This window comes from Sinohyriopsis cumingii, chromosome 13 (genome assembly GCF_028554795.1).
Source record: "Sinohyriopsis cumingii isolate HCF-2022 chromosome 13, ASM2855479v2, whole genome shotgun sequence".
In the NCBI taxonomy this organism is placed as follows: Eukaryota; Metazoa; Mollusca; class Bivalvia; order Unionida; family Unionidae; genus Sinohyriopsis; species Sinohyriopsis cumingii.
In genome coordinates, this window is record NC_142973.1 from 55,865,874 (window position 1) to 55,886,693 (window position 20,820).

General features: G+C 35.5%; 1 protein-coding gene across 1 annotated transcript; it reads left to right on the top strand.

Moving 5' to 3' along the window:
• The first annotated feature begins 1,060 nt into the window (after positions 1–1,060).
• LOC149785615 (protein FAM221A-like) lies at positions 1,061–17,038 on the top strand. Its single transcript, XM_089979428.1, has 8 exons — positions 1,061–1,330; positions 4,671–4,749; positions 6,866–6,960; positions 7,533–7,723; positions 9,841–10,053; positions 11,078–11,188; positions 13,721–13,833; positions 14,373–17,038. Exons 1-8 carry the CDS (start codon positions 1,254–1,256, stop codon positions 14,490–14,492), a joined length of 999 nt encoding a protein of 332 aa, XP_089835554.1. The 5' UTR covers positions 1,061–1,253; the 3' UTR covers positions 14,493–17,038.
• Positions 17,039–20,820: the final 3,782 nt, after the last annotated feature.

Sequence of the window (20,820 nt, forward strand, 5' to 3'; positions counted from 1 at the left end):
TTGATATTGTGAATGCACAGAACTCCATTGTTAGTGATTCAAAGAATTATTTAAATTTTGTTTTCTGGTTGTTTGAAGGAGAAAAAAAGCTATGTCCATGCCTGGCGATCATAGAAACTCTCTCTTTCAGTTTCAGTTTGATTTTCCACGATTGGCTAATCAAAAATACAAGGTCCTATTTATTGGCTAACATAAAATGGTAAGGTCAGACACCGGCTGCAAGTTTGCTGGTTTCCAGTCTAGGCTGACATGGAAGTGACAGACCATTTGGCATGAAAGCTTGAAATGGTAAATCAAATAATTAGTATGTCAGGAGATGTTTAAATCAAACAAACATGGGAAGAAAAAAAGATTCATAACAATGATTGAAAGCGATCAATATATATCAATCATCTATCTATCTATCTATCTATCTATCTATCTATCTATCTATCTATCTCTCTCTCTCTATCTATATATATATATCTATCTAACTGTTTGGCAGGCTGTCTATGTATGTATGTATGTATGCATGCATGCATGCATGCATGTATGCATGCACGTACTTATTTACATTAAACGTCAAAAGTTCTCCTTAAATAATGGTTATATGTATGTATGTATGCATGTATGTATATATGTATGTATGTATGTATGTATGTATGTATGTATGTAACTACGTACGTATGTATGCATGCATGCATGCACGTACCTATTTACATTAAACGTCAAAAGTTCTCCTTAGAAAATGGTTATATTTAAATAAGTAAATATGTGAAAAAAGCATAGGTGTCACCCTCTATCATAGACAGACAGACAGACGGGAGAAAGTGAGATAAAGTATATAATATCCACTATACACTTTATAAAGAAGTTCTGTGCCCCGTGTTAACCGTTCCTCGCCATGGAATGTAAGTTTTCCTTTGGTTATAGACTATTTAAGTAGGACGGTTGTATGTATGGGAGGGCCAATATCAGTACGTGAACTGTTATTAAATAAGCAAACTATATTATCTCCCTTATTTTGGCACTGTTTAGTATTCCGGACATGTTTATCGTTTCAAACCTGTCAGGACAAATATCAAACTTTTATTGATTAATCAACCAGATCAGTAAAGCTCGTTTCACGACTCGACCAGAATTTCCGCTGTCAATGTAAACAACTTTCCATTCAACACTATCGGGCACACCCAAATTGATACGGTCTGGGAATTTAAAAATGTTTATCTGTGTGTAGAGTTACGGTCTTCTGTAGAAGGAGGGAGCGAAAAAGGATGGGGGATAAACAGTATCACTTGAAGATTGATGGATCTAATGCCAAGGCCGTAGACGAATACCTGGAATATCACAGGTAGGTTACTATGTAAAGGTGCATGTACCTAAGTGATCATTACCCGTAATGTATTGATATAAATTGCTTTTCTTTTTTTCTCGGCACTTTAAACACATCGTTGACTATAATGCGAAGGAAATGGGAGCTAAGTGCCTTGCCCAAGAACAATACCTGTGCGGATACCTAACCCGTGACCCTTGGATTATAAATCTTAGACTCTACGAACTGAACAACCGCTCTTCTTTCCTGTGTTATTTTCCTGCATACAATTTGCACTTGTATATGCCTGATATGTACGGATCATAAATCACCGGGTAGACTACATTTCAAGAGTGACTCGTATTACGGATCATAAGTCACCTGGTAGACTACATTTCAAGAGTGACCCGTAACAAGCATATAAATGACCCCACAAAGTGCACAGATTCTGTTGAATGTGGAGTGTCCTCCTGGAAAGGTACATAGCTACTTATTTTCGGCATGACATAGCCAATGTGTACAAATATTGCCGTTAAAACTAGTAAGAAATAAAATGAGCAAAGAAACAAATTTATATAGCCAAACATGGACTTCATCCACTTGAACATGATAGACAGATTCAAACGGTACGCTACGAAAACGGACAGATTTATAGACAACTAAAAAACGACAAAGTACAAATAGATTTGTAAAAGACACAAAAACCGTTTTATTTGGGTACTTACTTACCCGAAAGAAAGTAGTTCAGAATATAGGTTTCAGTGGCAACGAATTGCATGGAGGTTTATTTCACGATCTGACGTAAATGGCCTAGCGATGTTCCGATCGTTCGAATTTATGTCGATGCCTGCCATACGGACGGCTTGGTCTATATACGAAACAAAGAGTGTCCTAAAAGTTACGAATGATCGAATTTTAAAAAAAAATTCGTAACCTCTTGGTCAGTTCGACAATAATTCCAGCAACTTCACATGTTCCTTTTATTTAAATAAAAAAGATCACTTTTATTTGGGTATTATCGGATTGGAACTACAAGGGAGATATACTTCACTACGAAATTAACATGATTCTACAAGTGCAAAACTACGCATCTCCGAAAATGTAGATTTGACAACGGAGTGCTCCAATAAGCATCGTCAATTTTACGCTTTGCAAAAACACATACGAACGCACTTAGTTTAAAATTACTTATCAGAAATGTATTATATTGAATTCAGTAAGTCATGAAAGTTAACAAAGTAACGGGACTACGTGTTTGGAACTAATTTGTTGCTCTTAACATCCAGGCGTGATATCAGAGTTGGTCGGCGTAGGGATAATATCCACAATTGGATAGTAAATCGCCAGATAGCAGAGTTGCTTATTTAGCGACTATGGCGCAGAGTGTCAATCCAGTAGTAGAAATATCCGAGATGATCTGAATAGATTGGGCTTTCTTGATTTTGCTGAGAAATATCCGACGAACAAAATGTATGATTTTTCTGTAAATTATTGCATGATATTGTCTCCAGAAATAGCCAAGGTAGTTCCAAATGTGCAAAAACTACTACGCTTTGCTATTAGGATATCAATGTATAAAGCATGCTTCTGACAAAGTTAAAAGATTGTTACGAAGTATGATACGCTCTGTACGCACATTTTGAAACAGCTGGATTTGTGGTGTAACCGAGCACTACAGAGGATTGATGAAGAAGAAAAGATGTAGTGACAATACCACGTCATGGTTTCAGGCCTACTGAACAGCAAAAAAAGAAAAGAAAGAAAATAAGCTCCCCGTGGCCAGACAGACACTTAAAATCCAGCCATTTTTTATTTATTTTTTTTTTGCTGACGTTATTTAGGAGAAGGTTATTTCCTGAAATTTATTTACATCTGGTTTGTTCCGGATTGTTTAGGTGATTTCGGTATTTAGTATTAACCATTCAGAATACTTTGGAGTTTTAGGTTTGACAATCGGAACTAATCCAGGACATACGAGTTCATATATTGAACAAAATTTGCTTAAAAACTACCTCTAGCGACCCAAATTTGTTCAAGTCTGTTAACTGAACCACGGCTAGGCAGTATGAAAATAAGAGACGTTTAAAGGACATTCCAAAACGCGTTTTCAAGGACATCATTCGTGAGAGATCACAAGACAGCATAAAGTTGTTCCTAGGTTGTTCGTGGGGAGGGGGGATATACTTCTAAAAACAACAAATTATGGATCAGTGATCTACTTATTTTACATTTAATATACTCGTAAAACATTTTGTCAACAATATTGACCATTTCAATGTAGCTAATCAACGTGACTGTTACTATTCTACCCACCCACCTGGATCGAGGATTGGAACAGGCCCGATGTCCCCGCCCCAATTTCGTAAGAGGCGGGAAAAGGACGTTACGTATTTGCAGTTGAAATGCATTACGTGAGGGCAGCCCAGATAAAGTCTTGGACTTTTTCAAGGATTGACGTTTATATAAAAACGTGCCTCTATATTGGAAGGATTTTCATTTTTATTACCTTATTTTGCTCGTGTATGCTCTTTTGAAACATTTAAACTTACTAGGCACTATATAATCATGATTGTGCTGATGTGCCCTTAACCCTATATAAAAATGCAGAAAACTATGTCAGTGGCATTCGACCTTCCATAAAAATGAAATGACGTCCAGGCACTATAGCTTACATCAGTGGCGGCGCGAGTGTGGTGTGATTTGGACGAAGGGGGTCATCGAGAGCTTTCGTTTTCTTTTCTTAAACTGTAATTTTCATCATATTTCATCTTCACTTTAGTGTGTCGATGGCAATTCTTTACAAAGGTTGTATTGAGGGGAGAGGAGGAGGGAGGTTGGCAACTGACATAAAATCTGTCCTCTGTGGCAAGGTAGGGACACCACTAAAGACCATTGCTCTCGGGCGCCTCGAACCCTGGCGCCGCCACTGGCTTATCTGTCAAGTCTCAAGTACGTTCAAGGCTTTAACTTTGCCATCTTAAACTTGAAGCACATTCAAGACTTTCAAAGACCTTGATTAGCCCTGTCTAAACCTCAAGCAAAACATCCAGCTCAAATTGTAGAGATTGTGAAGTTCCAGCTCAAATTGTAGAGATTGTGAAGTTGCACTTTACCCTCGTCATAGAACGGAATATTCGTTTCTAGCAGGACAAAAATGTTACTGTCTGTTGATTTTACTTTACCAGTTTTATTTCTCATTAGGAGTCTTAATTTTGAGAACAATGTGCTCAACTTCGATGAAGTCCTGAGCTCAGTCACGCAAGAAATGTTTCGTGGCGTGTTTTGTGTATAGAGATTAAAGGTATTTTATTCCAATCCATGATCATATTAGGAACCTCTGTCTCAGAGTCCTAATAAATAATGGCATTTATATCTGTAGAATTGTCGGGGAAGATGATGGCGGTACACCTTTTAGCCCCGAGGAGTACGAAGAGTACAAACAGAAAATTCTTCCCATGGTAAAACTTTCTTTCTTTCTTTCTTAATTTTCACACACGCAAACACACATACACATACATATGCACAGTAATGTGGTTTAGTACATTCATTTGTCTTTTAGACGAGAAGCAGATTAAAAGAGACATGTATATGCGAACCAAGGAAATATTTTTCAGAAAGTATACATTTTAGAGCTTCATGTTGGAGACCACGCTGTCGGAACTCTAGACATTGATGAAATAAAGAATGTGTTTCAAGGTGCATTCTGAAAGCAAAAATATCATCAATGGTCTTTATTTTTGTAACTTTGGAGAAAAAACATGGATAAATCTGGATTTAAACGGTGGAGAAATAACTAAATAATAGACACTCAAAACAAAAATGTAGAAATATCAAACCATCGCTAGAGCAAGGGCTTCAAGAAAATTCTTTAACAAAATACAGTTTAATAGTGATGTTAAAGTCACAGAGGCCTTCATTTCTAAAGGCAAAATAGTATTTAACAGTGATGTTAAAGTCACAGAGTCCTTCATTTCTAGTAATAAAATAGTATTTAATAGTGATGTTAAAGTCACAGAGGCTTTCATTTCTAATAACAAAATAGTATTTAATTGTGATGTTAAAGTCACGGAGGCCTTCATTTCTAATAACAAAATGGTATTTAATAGTGATGTTAAAGTCACAGAGGCTTTCATTTCTAAAAACAAAATAGTATTTAATAGTGATGTTAAAGTCACAGAGGCCTTCATTTCTAATAACAAAATGGTATTGAATAGTGATGTTAAAGTCACAGAGGCCTTCATTTCTAATAACAAAATGGTATTTAATAGTGATGTTAAAGTCACAGAGGCCTTCTTTTCTAATAACAAAATAGTATTTAATAGTGATGTTAAAGTCCCAGAGGCCTTCATTTCTAGTAACAAAATAGTATTTAATAGTGATGTTAAAGTCACAGAGGCCTTCATTTCTAGTAACAAAATGGTATTGAATAGTGATGTTAAAGTCACAGAGGCCTTCATTTCTAATAACAAAATGGTATTTAATAGTGATGTTAAAGTCACAGAGGCCTTCATTTCTAATAACAAAATAGCATTTAATAGTGATGTTAAAGTCACAGAGGTCTTCATTTCTAGTAACAAAATATTATTTAATAGTGATGTTAAAGTCACAGAGGCCTTCATTTCTAGTAACAAAATGGTATTTAATAGTGATGTTAAAGTCACAGAGGCCTTCTTTTCTAATAACAAAATAGTATTTAATAGTGATGTTAAAGTCACAGAGGCCTTCATTTCTAGTAACAAAATAGTATTTAATAGTGATGTTAAAGTCACAGAGGTCTTCATTTCTAGTAACAAAATGGTATTTAATAGTGATGTTAAAGTCACAGAGGTCTTCATTTCTAAAAACAAAATAGCATTTAATAGTGATGTTAAAGTCACAGAGGCCTTCATTTCTTCTAATAACAAAATAGTATTTAATAGTGATGTTAAAGTCACAGAGGCCTTCATTTCTAATAACAAAATGGATTTAATAGTGATGTTAAAGTCACAGAGATCTTCATTTCTAGTAACAAAATGGTATTTAATAGTGATGTTAAAGTCACAGAGGCTTTCATTTCTAATAACAAAATGGTATTTAATAGTGATGTTAAAGTCACAGAGGTCTTCATTTCTAAAAACAAAATAGCATTTAATAGTGATGTTAAAGTCACAGAGGCCTTCATTTCTTCTAATAACAAAATAGTATTTAATTGTGATGTTAAAGTCACAGAGGCTTTCATTTCTAAAAACAAAATAGTATTTAATTGTGATGTTAAAGTCACAGAGGCCTTCATTTCTAGTAACAAAATAGTATTTAATAGTTTATGTTAAAGTCACAGAGGCCTTCATTTCTAGTAACAAAATAGTATTTAACAGTTATGTTAAAGTGAGAGAGGTTTTCATTCTAATAACAAAATAGTATTTAACAGTGATGTTAAAGTCACAGAGGCCTTCATTTCTAGTAACAAAATGGTATTTAATAGTGATGTTAAAGTCACAGAGGCCTTCATTTCTAATAACAAAATAGTATTTAATAGTGATGTTAAAGTCACAGAGGCCTTCATTTCTAGTAACAAAATTGCATCTTCTTACGTAGCGTATGAAAAACAGGCTGTACACATGTTTGGTATCCCCGATGGGTATGGACTGTAAGCTGGTCGGACCTGAGACCCCCTGCTTCTGTAAACACAGGTAGGAATTCACGTGCATTATTTATTAACATCATAAATTATCCAAATCTGTATTCATGAGTGACTTTGAGCTATTGCAATGTCTCCTGGTAATGTCTGCACCTGTCACTCTTTGAGGTTGTTGTTGTTTGGGATGGGGGGTGGGGGCATTACTAAATATTCTAAAAATGCTTTCATCAGTACATGTTTGTGAGACTTAACTATGAAGTTTGAATTTTACCTTTCCGTTTTCATCGGGACCCGACGAAAATATAGCGAGTCGTGGAGATGAATTCGTCGACAGAGTGAACGTTTCCTGTATGTATGAGGTATAACAGTCAACGATATTTCAATGTACCCTCATTATGTCGAACATTCATTTCAAATCCTCACCTTAAATAATATACAAACTGAGATAGCTTACAATTTTTACACGACAATAATTTGGATATCGTTGGTGTATTTTATCATTATTTAATACTGTAGATATGTTTTTGATGCTACATTGGTTGGGGGAGGGGGCGAGGGACGATTGGTACCCCTTAAAGATTTAACACGACAGTTCGTGCAACTTTAAGTCGGAACTTTTTCCAGATACAAGCAGCATAAGACAGATTTTGAGAACATTCCTGAGGAACGACCGATCAAGTTGCCATGCCGAGCCGCCAAATGTAAATGTGCGTCGTACCATTACGTGCCACTGAACGGAAGTCAGCCAATCAGATGCAACTGCAAGCACACGGCCGATGAACATAACGAGGCAGACCCATTCGTCTGCAAGAAAGGTACTTTGGAAAAATGGTGCCTTCGGGCTAAAGGGTAATATCTGGGATTTTTCATGATTTATGAAGGCAAATTTTCTGGAAATTACTTGCCAGTAGAACATGCACTAGTAACAGATAGTTCCCGAATGACGTCATCAGCAGCCATATCTGTGGTATGCTAACAGATTTACCGTTGAATTTATATGGTCTTTGGAAGTTGACATAAATTCATTGAATCTCAAGATACTGTTGAAAAATACATAGATAAATAGAACGCAAATCAGCCTTTCTGTTAGTATCTATATTTTTAATATATAACTTGATTTTGTTTAAGTGTACCTTGTTCAAATTTGTCAGTTTTGGTGATCGCATATAGGAGTATCTGCCAGGTTATCAATCGTTCAAGTAAAATAGGCAGAATATCGTCTGCTAGTGGCATTATCGGGAAGCATCTATAGTAGATGTTGAGATTTTTTTTAAAACCAGTTGATACCTTTGTGAAATAATGCGACCAATGATCGTTATGTTTATCACAAGCAGCCCCTGCCCTAGGGCAAGGCGAACGAAGCAACCGCCTTGGGCCCCACGCAAACTCGCAATGCAGTATTTTTGCTTGGGGACCCGCGCTTATCGCTTGCTGCCTTGGGTCCCGCATGCTGTCTTGGGCCCCGCACATCGTAGTGCCGAAACTGATCACAAGAATGTTCAAAACTGCCAGTACTCCTCTACTATACCACATAAAATCCACCGTACCATATACACTTTGAACATTTGCGTGACGGTTCAGTAATTTACATTATAGTCAAATCTAAAGTAACAAAGGTCAAACAGTTGGAGCATCCTCGACATTTTCCGTGAAAACATCAGATGTGTCCATTCGAAACATCTAGGCCAGTCCTATGGATCATACCCTGAATGTATGCTGACATTCTGATCACCTGGGGTATTTACAAAATAAGGATTGACTGAAAAGTTCCTAATGCATCTAACAATTTTTTCATTTGCATCTTCTTGGTCAATATTGCCGTCAATCTAATCATAGAAATAACTGAGAATGTCCGAATTGATTGCGGTTATTTTTTGCTGAGAAATTTCTTGTCAGCAAAGTATACGAATTTTCCACAAATTACTACGCCAGCATACATCTGATTAATTTGTGTCTCGCAGAAATAGTGGAGGTGGCCCGAATGGAATGTGTGCAGAAGCAGCCATTTCAATTTCCATTCATGGAAACGGAATCACTTGATTAAATACTACGCCTCTGTGCTTATGCAAACTTATGTGTTGATTAATTTAATGTTAAAAAGAATTAAGACTAAGGTATGAAAGCAAATTACGAATCCCATTTGCACATACCTGAAAGTATAAGACGGTATAAATGATAAAGCCAACTTGTAAAAGAACATATGAAACAAAATTCTCTCGATCCTTGTTTTAGTTTTATGTGTGTGTGTGTGTGTGTGTGTGTGTTTATATTTGAAGGGAAACTAAGTAACTTTAAAGTCCAATATCCTGCGCAGCTCCGAAAGCCGTTCAACACGTCCAGTGCGAAAAACGATTAACGAATTAAAAGTTGGTAATAAAATATCTGATTGTACATTTAGTTTATTAAATACAGTTTATATGCAGTCATATTTAAAAAATATTGACCAATGTGCATAGCAAAAAAACAAAACAAACCTGAAAACAATAATAAAATCAAACATGGTGGTATTTGTCTTGAAGAACATAAGCCTCCATCATTCGATTAGTGGGTCAACATGTAAGGATAGGAATACTTGCGCATTCTGTACAGTGATAACCAGAATTTGACATGCCTTTATAGGCAAGAAGGTCAATAACTCCATAAACACGTGTCAACTCTGTACGAACGGGAAGAAACCGCGCTGTTCTCTTTACACTACGTAACGCGAAGTCCACCTTGTAATTACATTTTATAGGCAACGTATGAGAAAATCTAATGGATTTGTGAAAAGAATTAACACAGTCTCGGTTCAGTTAAAGTACATTCGCGATCACGGTGAATTTACACCAATATTCTTCTCAAACTTCGCTGTTTACAACCTTATCGTACCAAGGATGCAGTTAAAAAAATTGTTATTTTTTTTTTAAATTTCGCTTCTATCTTGTTTTTCCAGCTGGTTGCACGAAGTGCACTGGTTTTATGAGTCCCTTTACGTGTGGTTGCGGATCAGCGATCAGCAAGCACACAATGATCGTGGAGACTGCCGACGAGCGCGAAGCCAGAGGACATCCGTTAGGGGAGGCAACTCCATACGCCGCTATGGGAGGGCTTACAGGATTCTCATCGCTAGCTGAGGGTCACATGAGATTAGATCCGAGTGGCAGAGGTAAAACATTTCGAAACAAAGAGATTTTTCTAATAAGTATACCCAAAGTTACCTTCACTAGTTCTTTTAATAATCACTTCAAATAAAAGACGAGAGAAGGAATTCTTGACATCAATGTCAAAGTCCTCATCATTTGCAGTACAGACATGTACAACATGTATGAAACGTGTATCGAAAGAATACAAACAGTCAAACGACGATGACAGCGATGACAACACCAATAACAACAACTACTAGACCAGATACCGCTCTTTAGGGGAGGCAACTCGATGAGACGGCTTACAAGCTTTATCTCGCTAAATGACTAGATCCGAGCGGCAGAGTTAAGACATTTGGATAGAAAATGATTCATTGATTAATTATACCTGGAGGAACCTGGACTGTATTTTAAAAAATGACTGCAAATATAAAAGACATTATAAAATGGATAAAACTTCTATCTAAAGCCACAAAGATGCGGTAGAATGATGATGACACCAAATAACAAAAACAGTTACTGCTATTACTGCTACTACGACTCAGTGACTGTTTCTCATCAAGATTTAAATCTTTGAGATAAACTAACAGGGTAAAGATCGATTACAAACTTGATCTACACAAATACTTAAGTGATTTTTGCGTAAAGACTGGTTTTGCATTAAATCAAGTGTTATTATGTTATATATATATATATATATATATATATATATATATATATATATATATATATATATATATATATATATATATATATATATATATATGTGTGTGTGTGTGTGTGTGTGTGTGTGTGTGTGTGTGTGTGTGTGTGTTTGTGTGTGTGTGTGTGCGTGCGTGCGTGCATGTGTGTGTGTGTGTGTGTAATATAATTTATAATAGACATGCATCAGAAAAGTCATTATAGCTCTGGGATAAATATAGAACCGAAAAAAATTGTAATTGTATTAACCAAATTAGTAGTTTTTTACGCTCTTTGCATAGATTATTTCGCCACCTTAAGATCAATATAATGAACATCGAATTCTTACTTCTGTATCTTGAACAGGTGCCCCTAATAGGGGTTTCCTGGAGCAGTCTGTGACGGCAGATGATAACCCCTTCCTCAGAGCCAACGTTCATGCCATTAAAGCACACCAAATGAAGAAGAATAAACAAGGTGACATGCCATACCAACTGAGTGTAACTTATGCGATGGTGTTAAACAAGGGGACTATTTATCTTCTTTTGTTTTTCCACTGTGTAGAATAAGTGATAATAGTGTTTAAAAATCAAGCTTCTTTAAATTTAACAGTGTTCTTTAAATTCGATTGTTTAAATTCACTTTTGCCAATTAAAACCCGTTTCTCGCCAATTTGCAATGTACAGCCAAGGTCGCATATGTTAGTGTTGAGAGTTGGGGAAGACGAAACTTCTTGACTTCGGAGCACCCATCTCCGATAAAGCTATACTCTGGCGCCAAGCGAGGCATTTTTTGTACTTATTGCAGGGAATGTTGTCATACCTTCGGGTTACTTTCATGTACTGTGACTGAAATTTATTTGGATATTGTTCTTGTGAAAACTGTACCTGTTCTATCCACACCTAACTTAGAAGACTGTTCCCATGTGCTCAAAATATCAGCCTTAATTAGTACGATGTACACTATCGAAGCAATTATCAAAATATGGAAAATGAATTTTGCCAGACAAGCAACCGAAAGAGCAATGAATGAATTACAAATTTACAAAATGTAAAAGAATAATTTCAGCTGCTATTTTTTACAATTTATCTCGAAAGTTCAGCAAGTGAAAATTATCATGCAGAGCTAGCAGCTTTTTGATAGCTGCACATCTGAAGTAAAGCCAGGCTGTATAGTCTGTAACCAAAATTACACCAATCAATCTTTCACCAAATTAAAGGGAATTAAAAGTTATTTTAACAGAACCTAAGATATGCAAGGTCTTTTTTATTTTAAATGTCCAGTATAACCAATAAAAAATGCCAGGGAATGGCTTTCTCTTTAAAAATCTAAAGACGAAACTGTAGAGCGCCATGTATAAGAATCCAATATGGTGAAAAGGCTATAACAATCTAGTTCCATTTGAGAGAACACTATATGTATTTCCTAGTGAAAGCCGCTTAGTAATCAGAACACCTCGTGATTTTTCTACCTAAATCAATATCGAATATACTTGCATGGTTCGATAGAGCGGACAAAGGAGGTAGTCGCTGAAAAATGGCGGGCAACGTTCTGACGTAAGCTACACAAAATAGATCCATGTCCAAAGCATTATGATACTTTATGGAAGTATTTGCGGGTGTTTTTTAATGTTCTCTTGTACGTTCATACTTGAAAAAAAGTTGATATAATGAACATTTAGATGTTCTATGGTGTGCGCATGACGTCATTTGGTAATCAAGGTGCGTGTATAGGCTATCTCAAATGAGCAATGATTTAATATTAAATTTATGAAACGAGTCAAATAATGTCCAGCTTTGACCTATCTGAGATTCTGTTGATCACAGTCTTTCTTTTAATGCAAATAGTTTAGAGAGAAAGAAAAAGAAGTAATTTCGTTCATTCTGGCTCAGCCGCCGCACCTTTCATTTTTTGCGCGTTAATATTGTCCCAGACACTAGTTGAATTAATAATGCTCAGTTCAATAACCAGTAGAATTTCAACTTAGATTTTATTTTACAAATTATAATTCAAAGAGCAATTGTCCTTCCAAATCAGTAGAACATTTGAAACAAACATCATTTTTCAACATTGGATCTCCTGTATGATGTAAAATAGTTGACTCATGTTATCTTAGTTTGCATGAACCATATACATCGATTTTGCGATGAGAATATTTACAGTGTTTCCACCTAAAATGTCAATTCCACTACCAAGTATTCCAGTTGTTGAATATTCATGTGAACGGTTGATTACTGAATGCAGAATTTCAAGATTTACTGTAATGTATTTGTAAATGGATTTGCATTGTTTGATTTGGAACAGTAGAGTAAACATAGAAATAGACAAATTTTATTCATTGTCGGAACTGAATAACATAATAAGAAATATTAACTCGTTGAAGCATTTTACCGCGTAAACAATGCTGTAGTTTGATAAATTTTCGTCAGTTTGGAGGCCGGTATATCCTTCTCTAAACAGCAGTGGGTTTATGTTGTTCTATAAGTTAATATTTAAACCAAGCTTGGCATAGAGTGGGCTCCAGGTTACAGGCTCACCCACACAACCATCTATCCTTTGACCGATAAGTTTTATTTGTAACGAGACCATGTTGGATAAATTGGCCATATTCCGACAGACTAAACATTTCTTTTCTAATTCCGCTTTGGCATTTGATTAAACAAATGGCTGCCAAATGCTCATAGTAGTAGCAAAAACAAGAAGTTCCAAAAGGCGAGGTTAGTAAATAATTACCATGGTCTCAAGTGAATACTATGCAATAATTTAATAGGCTTCTTTGGACCAATCATATTCACATAATGTGTTATGTTAACATGCTGACATATGAAAAGTATTAAACTTCAGACACTATATGTAAAGTGTATGAGCTATATGTGATAAACAATGTATATGTATATGCAATGAGAGCTAGTGTAATATTTCTTAGATTTTTTTTCTGATCATTGTCAGAAAGGTCTGAGTATAAGCATTATTGCTTTGAAGCTTTGAAGTCTACTTATGGTATTTTAGGATTGACTGGTCCTGACGACGAGGTGTTTGACGACATAGCCGAGAGAGTGTCATCCATGAGACGGCCTGGCGAAGATGATATGGAATATTACGAGCGCAGGTACCAAGAAAAGGTAATCTAATTTTCAGCCTCGTTTCTTTGTGAGACGAGGTAAAAAAGACCAAAAAAACAAAACATGTATTTTCTAGTATTGTTAAACATCATATTCATAAGATTCCAAATGTAAATACGCTACACAGAAATATATATTTTTTCTAGCCTGTATTAGCTATAAGATAAAAAGGATTAGACTTTCTGTTGAATTTTTGCAAAAGGTACTACATCCGTATACCTAGCTGAATATTCGTAAGAGCAAAAGAAATGACAAGACCTTGATAATAAAGGATGTTCTTATAGAATAAAAATAGTTTTGTTTTAAAAATTAAATTTACAAATGGTAAAAATACGAAGAAAAAAAAAACAGTAAGCACAGAAACACGCGACATTTTGAGGGTATTAAATCAATATCTGATACCTTCAAATTTTCTGGTGCAAATCAATTTGATTCCGATGACAAATTGACATGCTTTATACTACTAGTCCTGATCCCACATACTGCCCTCCTTAAATAAGTTCCATAAAGGTCAAAGATCATCTTCTTCGATTTTTTAGCAAAAAAATAGACCGGCAGGTGTAAAACGGGAAGATCTGGACACAAAACGTCTTCAGTCTGGAAATAGAGCGGCCATAGAAGACAAGCCGAAATCTAGTAGAACCCAACCGAGAAAGTGAGGCGTCCTAACCTCGTGGTGGCTTTGTGGCCGATTTTTATTTATAATGTTGTTAAACTTAGACTTTAAAATATTATCACACTAATTAAACTTTGTCCCGTTAGAAAACAAACCACGTACACAGAAAAATATTTTACTTTGATGCGATAAACATTTATAGTGTGGTGCAAGGCTGAAGAAAAAGAAAGAATTTGTTGTGATTTCTTTTTTTTTCGTGGGTACTAATTTTAGCAGTACTGTAAGAAATAATATTTTTTCGATACTTTTAGAATTGGACCCAGTTACCTTCACATAATGGCTATCTTTGGGTGGGTCTTGATATTCATGGTCTGAGCAAGCACAAAATCCTCGAAAACTGGTTCTCTAGAGTAATACTTAAAACAAAGTAATATAAATTAATACAAAGTAATATAAATTAATACTACAGCAACAACTTCTTCATTATTGTATTCAAAATATCCAAATAAACGATGTTTGTGCCCTGTCTGCCGAACTCTTCTTCGATGCTTACCGCCTATAACGACACACCTGTAATTGTGTAGTGGGAATATAAAGCTTTTATTATCACATATCATTTTTACATTTTCGTACTTTTGAATTTAGCAATTAATGGCTTCTGTCTTGAGAGAGTTTTTTAATCATCCTCTTGCTCCTCAGTTTAGTTTTAAAAAATTACTTCAATACACATAGCGATATTTTCGTATTCACCACACTACTTTCAAGCAACGCCCTCTGGTGGAATTATTTGTTGAACTTTAAAGTCAAATGTTAGTCTCAATTACTTGGCATGATACCGCTCCGGTGGCCTAGTGGTTACAGCATCCGCCTCGGAGGTCGTGGGTTCGATCCCCGACCGAGTCATACCAAAGACTTACAAAAATGGTACTAACAGCTGCCTCGCTTGGCGCTCAACATTAAGAGGTTATTGTTAGGACCGCGGCATGATGCCCCAATGCTAGACATCACTATAAACTGCCACATCGCAGACATCGTAGCAATATGACTGAAAAATTGTTAAAGCTACGTTAAAAATCCAGTATCACACACACTTGGCATGATAAAAAAAAAGAATACGATGCCATACTTTATCCTGCAATGATAGTTGGTCATTACATTATAAAATAGATTCTAGTACAAAATGCAAAGTATTGCTATGGGGCAGTCAAATTACGCTTATATAACAAACATAGTAACATAGTTTCAGGCATTGCTTATTTTTATTTGCATATAAATGCACGTGTATTTCTATTCCTCGGCTATGGTGCTTTGCTTATATATATATATATATATATATATATATATATATATATATATATATAAAGTTTGTCGTTGCAGTCTTTTTCTCTTCAAAGAAGTTTATCTACATGAAATACTGAAAGGATTGCAGATGTAGTATGTGTAAAACCTGAGAACCTGTCTGCTTTATGTATAATTTAATTAAACAATATATTGTGTGCCCAAAATCACAAGTAATGAAGTTGCAAACGGTAAATGTGACAAATATATGCAAGGTGTAACAGGCCTGCGCTATCTGCGCCCCATTACCCGATTTTATCCGCTTGTTTACATCATACGTCATGGCATAAAAATCGATTACTTGGACCATACCCATAAGGAAGTTGCACATGCCTGATGTACTACTTGCTGTCTGAATTAAATTAAATATTGGATATAAATCATGAGAATACCGTCTACTCGATACCCAAACCAGTGATATCTGAGTTTAATACATATGACAAAAATGATATTAAATGAACTAGAAACGTTACGATAATGCTGTTTCGTGATGGCGTTGCTTATGTTTATTCAGTCTGGGATGCGTGAGATGAAATGTATTTTTTCGTTTTTATTTTTCTGCAACGGGTGTAAGATTCCTAAGTGATTTTTTAGATTCTAACAAATGCCCGTATGTATTTAGAAAACGTTTAGCCCAGTTAGACGTTCAGTATACAAATTAAACATAAAAAGTGGAAGACTTGATAAAATTTATAAGAATGTGAGGAATTGTCTTCACCGTCTTTTAAACTAACGTTCATTTAGTAGAGGATGAATTCCATTCTGCATTTGTCCTACATCCGGATATTTAAGAAAGAATGGCCTTCATTACGTCTGTTACGTTAACCCGGCCATATAAATATTTCTCTCATTTCTAGATAATAAGATTATTATTGTGTTAAATAATGGGTTGTATATTTAATTCAGTATTCCGTCCTTGAGAAACGCTGATCTTTGAAATGGAACTAAATTTTAACAAAATTCTGTTTTTTATCCTTAGATTTGCTTGTATATAATCTTAATGCTATTTATTCACGAGTTTCAGATTGTAATTTTATCCTAAACTTGTACACCCAGATATTTAAGTGGACAGATAAATTGTTGAACAGACCACTAAAGCGCTGAAGCTAATGTGTTTTCTTTCTATTATATATTATATCTTCTTTGTATTGTATATTATATATTTATATGATATATTTTTTGTTATTTGTATTGTATATTATAAGCCAGAAAGCGAAATTACTGAATAAACATATTCATGGTCTGAAAAAACTATGGCTTTTTCTTAATTTTGACCCTTTCAGCCATTTAAAAACGCAGCATACTGTTATTATTATTATTATTATTATTATTATCCGCACATCTTATTTGGTATGCATTGTTTAAGTACTGTGTACTGAAATAAATATTTCAATAGAATCTTATCTTGTGCTTTTGCCAGTTATTTTTTAATAATAATAATAATAATAATGACGAGTATTACACCCTTAGTCATAAAATACCCTTCTGTCACGTGGTCATCAACAAATTTACAGGTTATTATAATTGGATGTGTCTCTCCATATCGAAGAGTCTAGTTTCTCAGTTGTGTTATACAAGGGCATTTGAAATGTTATGAATATAAGTGCAATGTGCAACAAAATTCTTTATTAATAAACAGTACGTAAGTGCATCCCTCAAAGCACTTCCCATCAGTCTCATTATTATCCAATTATTAAATGCCATGTTGTATTCACTTTTATGTATGTGTGGATATAAACTAATGAACTTCCAACCGATTGGCGGTTTTCAAATCGTCAGCATCTCAGCAATTCTTTCGTGACAAGAAGAAGCCAAAATAACTTGGAGCTAAACCAGGGATGTCTGGAGGATGTTGCAGAGAACAGATACTGTGCTCCTTGTTGGAAGTCTGTCAAGACGGCGGATTTACGTGCCGATACGTTGTCGTGGAGTAGATTGGTACCTCTGATACTGGTGCGTAGACCGGTGTTTAGGCAGTGTTCCTCAACTTCTGGCAACACTTTAGAGGCCTAAAAACGTCTTGTTACACTAGCAGACAAAATTTATGAGCCTGATATGATTCTTCAATACATATTGAAAACAAACGTCGACTAAATGCCCACGAGAAAAGAACTATCTTCCGCTGTGTCGAGCCGCTACATCGGTTTCTCCCATTCACAGCAACTACTTCCCGCTCACTAATCGCAGACAACGGTCCTTCAGAACATGGGTCATCTTCCGAGGATTCACGATCATCTTTAAAACTATGAAACCACCGAAAGGCAGATGGAGATTATTTAAGAGCGCCCAGTACTAGAATTATTCTCCGTTTTAGGCCACAGTCATTTAACTACGGTACATCTCATCTGCAGCTGTCTGGCGTGCTGAAAGTGCATTTGCATTCATTTTATAGAACATTTTTGGGTTCATCGATCGGTGTTAAATTTATTGTCAAGTTCAAAGAGACAAAAATGTTATAACAAAATATTCAAAACATATTCAGAACCGTTTAAATACACCTCGTATATCCAGAAAAAATGAAGTTCAGGTAACTGAAGAGGTACAAGAGTTCGATAGAAAATTTAGAGGGGCAATATTTTTGACGATCATTGCACATAGTTGATATATATATATATATATATATATATATATATATATATATATATATATATGAAGTCCTACTGAGGTATTGATTAATGCCGACTCTAATAGGTTTTATTTTCATTACTAAACAATTGTGAGCCATGCATACAGAGTGAGAAGTAAGTCTCTGATATTTTATAATAAGTTTGGCTCCGTTTGGTTTACATTTTGTGTTAGATGCATTGAAACCTGTATGCATTCTATTTTGCTTACATCAAACAGAAAAAAATTATTGAAATCGATTTGAAGTTTGGGTTCAGTGAAGTTGAGAGATTTTTCATATGTGTGTAATATATAATTGTCAGTGAAGAGATCAGCAATATATTGCATTGGATGCAAAGCTAGGTCATTGATTAACAGCTGAAAAGAAAACGTCTTAATATCGAGCATTGGGGACGACCACTGAGAAAAGGATCCAAATCATAAGTAATTTTACCCATACAAACAGTTGGAACCTTTTAGCAAGATATGATTTGAAAACAACAACAACAAAAAATGAGTTTCGAGAAAATGTAATGGCTGATCATTTTCTAATGAGTACCTAATGATCAATTAAGTCAGATGCTTTCTTACGGTCAAGGAAAACTGCTCCATTACGTTTGCCGGATTATGATAAGTAGTCATTGGTCTACATATTTTGTCACTGCTCCATTACGTTTGCCGGATTCATTGGTCTACATGTTTTGTCAATGCTCCATTACGTTTGCCGGATTCATTGGTCTACATGTTTTGTCAACGCTCAATTACGTTTGCCGGATTCATTGGTCTACATGTTTTGTCAATGCTCCATTACGTTTGCCGGATTATGATAAGTAGTCATTGGTCTACATGTTTTGTCAATGCTCCATTACGTTTGCCGGATTCATTGGTCTACATGTTTTGTCAATGCTCCATTACGTTTGCCGGATTCATTGGTCTACATGTTTTGTCAATGCTTCATTACGTTTGCCGGATTATGATAAGTAGTCATTGGTCTACATGTTTTGTCAATGCTCCATTACGTTTGCCGGATTCATTGGTCTACATGTTTTGTCAATGCTCCATTACGTTTGCCGGATTCATTGGTCTACATGTTTTGTCAATGCTCCATTACGTTTGCCGGATTATGATAAGTAGTCATTGGTCTACATGTTTTGTCAATGCTCCATTACGTTTGCCGGATTCATTGGTCTACATGTTTTGTCAACGCTCAATTACGTTTGCCAGATTCAATGACTAGTAGTCATTGGTCTAGATCAGTGGTTCCCAAGCTTTTCAAGTAGAGGGCCATATCTACGTTATAAAATTATAAATGTGTATCAATATTTATAAAATTATAAAAGTCGTGTAATATCATTCTTAAATTTATTAACTTTCAGCAACCAAATTCTAAAACTTTAAAAGCAGTCAGTGTCAGTCCTACACTACAGTCATTTTCGGTTTTAAATCAAATGTTCATTTAACAATTTTAAATCAGTTTCGAAAACCGATATCAATATAATTAATTTACAATTGTAACTGTTCTTCACAACCAGTTACTGAAGTTCAAGGCTGGGAAAAGGGAATTTCCAAACGTTTCGTTCGCTAACTCAGCAGGCGCATTTCATAATTATATCCGAGCATAACAACCACGCGCAGAGTGAATTATCGAACGCCGACGGAGCTCCGAGTGCTCGACCAAAATGACAGACTTCTTAGACTTAGAAATAACATTCTAGACTCTAGAATACTGTAGATCGCGCATTATTGCAACTTTCGTCTAGTTATTATTTAATTATTTCAACGTCAATAAATTTCTGAAATTATTAAAATACATTATAGTAAACATAGAGGCCTCGCGGGCCACTTTCTGACAGCTGACGGGCCACAAGTTGCCCGCGGGCCGTGGTTTGGGAACATCTGGTCTAGATGTTTCGTTAATGCAGTTTGACAGCAATGAACCTGTCGGAAACCTAATTGTGAGTTATAGTGGAGTTGGCACTTTTCAAGATATCTGAACAGATGCTTATTGGCTTTTTCTAAAAATAATTTTGGAAAGTACATGACAACAGACATGATAATGGTTCTTGTTTCATCTGTTGTATATTTAAATTCCCTTATGAATTAGGAATACCTTGGCTAATTTCAATGACTAAGGGCATTTTCCGGAAGTAAAACTATATTTAATTACCTCCTTCAATGCATAAGAATTGAACAGTCTTAATTCGAGCATTTTCTGGTGACATTTCATCTACACCAGATGGCAGCTTAGTATATGTGACTTGGAAGACAGTGGTTTCCAGATCGACAAACATAAGCTGGGTCTGTTTTAGAAATGGTTTATGAACTGTTGTTTTGACACGCATCAGGAAGAAATTCACTTTTATCCGTATTTCATATATGAATGTGACTTAACCTTCTTTGCCCTGTGCTGCTTACGAGTCACATAATGG

Excerpts from the sequence above, each read along its gene's own strand:
- LOC149785615 (XM_089979428.1), top strand. The coding sequence starts at position 1,254 with ATGGGGGATAAACAGTATCACTTGAAGATTGATGGATCTAATGCCAAG. Across the intron at positions 7,724-9,840 it reads CCCATTCGTCTGCAAGAAAG|CTGGTTGCACGAAGTGCACT; the intron begins GTACTTTGGAAA and ends TTGTTTTTCCAG. Across the intron at positions 10,054-11,077 it reads ATTAGATCCGAGTGGCAGAG|GTGCCCCTAATAGGGGTTTC; the intron begins GTAAAACATTTC and ends TATCTTGAACAG.